General features: G+C 48.5%; 1 protein-coding gene across 1 annotated transcript in view; it reads right to left on the reverse strand.

Annotated features, from left to right (window-relative positions):
- Positions 1-1,399, reverse strand: part of LOC132834485 (thiosulfate:glutathione sulfurtransferase-like) — a 12,004-nt gene extending 10,605 nt beyond the window's left edge. The window contains exon 1 of the mRNA XM_060853401.1: positions 1,241-1,399. Coding sequence (XP_060709384.1) covers positions 1,241-1,253 — 13 coding nt within the window. The 5' untranslated portion in view covers positions 1,254-1,399. The remainder of the gene's footprint in view (positions 1-1,240) is intronic.
- Positions 1,400-2,597: the final 1,198 nt, after the last annotated feature.

Consider the following 2,597-nt stretch of genomic DNA (forward strand, 5'->3'; position numbering starts at 1 on the left):
TGCACTAGCGAGTTGGTGTCAGTGTGAGTGTGTGAGAGTGTGTGCGTCTGTGAGGGAGTGTGTGTGTGTGTCTGTGTGAGAGAGTGAGAAAGAGTGTGTGTGTGTGTGGGGGGGTCTGTCCGTGTGTGTGTCTGTCCGTGTGTGTGAGAGAGTGAGAAAGAGTGTGTGCGTGTGTGTGTGAGAGAGAGAGAGAGAAAGTGTATGTGTCTGTGTCTGTGTCTGTGTGTGTTTGCGTCTGTGTGTGAGAGAGAGAGAGTGAGAAAGAGTGTGTGTGTGTCTGTGTGTGAGAGAGAATGAGAAAGTGTGTGTGTGTCTGTGTGAGGAGAGTGAGAAAGAGTGTGTGTGTCTGTCTGTCTGTGTCTGTGTGTGAGAGAGACAGAAAGAGAGTGAGAGAGAAAGAGTGTGTGTCTGTGTGTGTGTGTGTGTGAGGAGAGCGAGAAAGAGTGTGTGTGCCTGTGTCTGTGTGTGTGAGAGAGAGTGAGAAAGAGTGTGTGTGTGTCTGTGTATGTGAGAGTGAGAAACAGTGTATGTGTGTGTGTCTGTGTGAGAGAGTGAGAAAGAGTGTGTGTGTGTGTGTGTGTGAGAGAGAGAGTGAGAAAGATTGCGTGTGTGTGTGTCTGTGTGTGCGAGAGCGAGAATGAGAAAGTGTGTGTGTGTCTGTGAGAGAGAGAGAGAGTGAGAAAGAGTGCATGTGTGTGTGTGAGAGAGAGAGAGAGAGAAAGTGAGTGTGTGTGTTTGTGTGTGTGTGTCTGTGTGTGTGAGAGAGAGAGTGAGAAAGAGTGTGTGTGTCTTTATCTGTGTGTGTGAGTGAGAAACAGTGTATGTGTGTGTGTCTGTGTCTGTGAGAGAGTGAGAAAGAATGTTTGTGTGTGTGTGAGAGAGAGAGAAAGTGAATGTGTGTGTTTGTGTGTGTGTCTGTGTCTGTGTGTGTGAGAGAGAGTGTGTGTGTGTGTGTGTGTCTGTGTGAGTCTGTGTCTGTGTGTGTGAGAGAGAGAATGAGAAAGTGTGTGTGTGTCTGTGTGTGTGTGAGAGAGAGAGTGAGAAAGAGTGTGTGTGTGTCTGTGTGTGAGAGAGAGAGTGAGAAAGATTGTGTGTGTGTCTGTGTGTGTGCTTGTGTCTGTGTGTGAGAGAGAGAGAAAGAGAGAGAGTGAGAAAGAGTGTGTGTGTCTGTGTGAGAGAGAGAGAGAGTGAGAAAGAGTGTGTGTGTGTGTGTGCCCGGTGCTGTGACAGTGACCCTTACCTGATGCACTCATCTTCCTGGTCCCAACCCGATCAGAGTCTCACCCTCTGCACCGATGAAACGGTTGGTAATGACTCAGCAAAACAGGGACGGATTGGGGAGGAGGTCGTACTGTGTAACGTTACCGAGTAAGGACCAGGGATCCAAAGAGATCCGAACACGGAAGGGAAATTCATAAAAACACAGTGATCTGCAGAAGCCCCACCTCCTCCTCCAGGGTTACTAGGAATAGGTAATCAACACCAGACCAAGTAGTGACTGCTGGGTTCCATGAATGAACAGGGGAAGAGAGAGATAAAACACAGACAGCAAAGTAGAGAAAATATAGTGGGTGAGGAGAGGGCGAGAACAAGAGGCAGATAAAGACCACTATGTGTTTAACAGCAGGAGTTTTATTAAACAGGATGTTCACTGGGTCAGAGTTAGCTGAGACAGTGAGTTGTTTCTCACTCAGAATAAGTTATTTCCTACTTATCGATGCGACTTAGCCCTGTGATCAGCCTGGATTGCTCGCAAGACAGCGCTTTTCACTGAGCTACAGCGCACGGGACAATAAATTCAATTCACCTTAGGACATACCATCAAACGTTCATGATAGGCCATCGCACAGACTAAATTCTCACAACAGAGAGCGAGATAAGGGTGGCAGTGAGGAAACAGGCCCAGCTAGATTTTCAGGTTTAGATTTTATCGACTCGTGTTTTGGAAGGTGTATAATGTTGCCATGTCCTGGGGAAAAGTCAAGGCAAGGACAAGGTAATAAGTGAAACAAGAGATTAAACAGTTAAGATGTTAATCATAGGATATGATTAATGTAAAGGATGAGTTGACAGGGAATGTTAGAGTCTGCTGTGCAATAAATGTAGGAAAATCAAGGAGGAGGTTGAACATTCAGTCATTGCCAACACCCCTGCTGGCCTTGCCAGGCTGTCTGTTCACGATGCCACTGTTGTCAGGGGAGTCGCACCGATCTGACCCCCGACCAGGGTCACAGGAACATGCCTGAGCAAGACTGAGTCCCACCTCCACCTGAGACACGTGCACGACCTGGGGAGGGACGGGGCAGGCACAACGCCCAGAGACTGGGATGATATACCACCCAGAGATCGGGCTGATATACCACCCAGAGACCGGGCTGATATACCACCCAGAGATCGGGCTGATATACCACCCAGAGATCGGGCTGATCTACCACCCAGAGACCAGGCTGATAAACCACCCAGACACTGGGATGATATACCATCCAGAGACCGGGCTGATATACCACCCAGAGACTGGGATGATATACCAACCAGAGAACGGGCTGATATACCACCCAGAGACCGGGCTGATATACCACCCAGAGACCAGGCTGATA

Source organism: Hemiscyllium ocellatum, chromosome 40 (assembly GCF_020745735.1).
Source record: "Hemiscyllium ocellatum isolate sHemOce1 chromosome 40, sHemOce1.pat.X.cur, whole genome shotgun sequence".
Lineage (NCBI taxonomy): Eukaryota > Metazoa > Chordata > Chondrichthyes > Orectolobiformes > Hemiscylliidae > Hemiscyllium > Hemiscyllium ocellatum.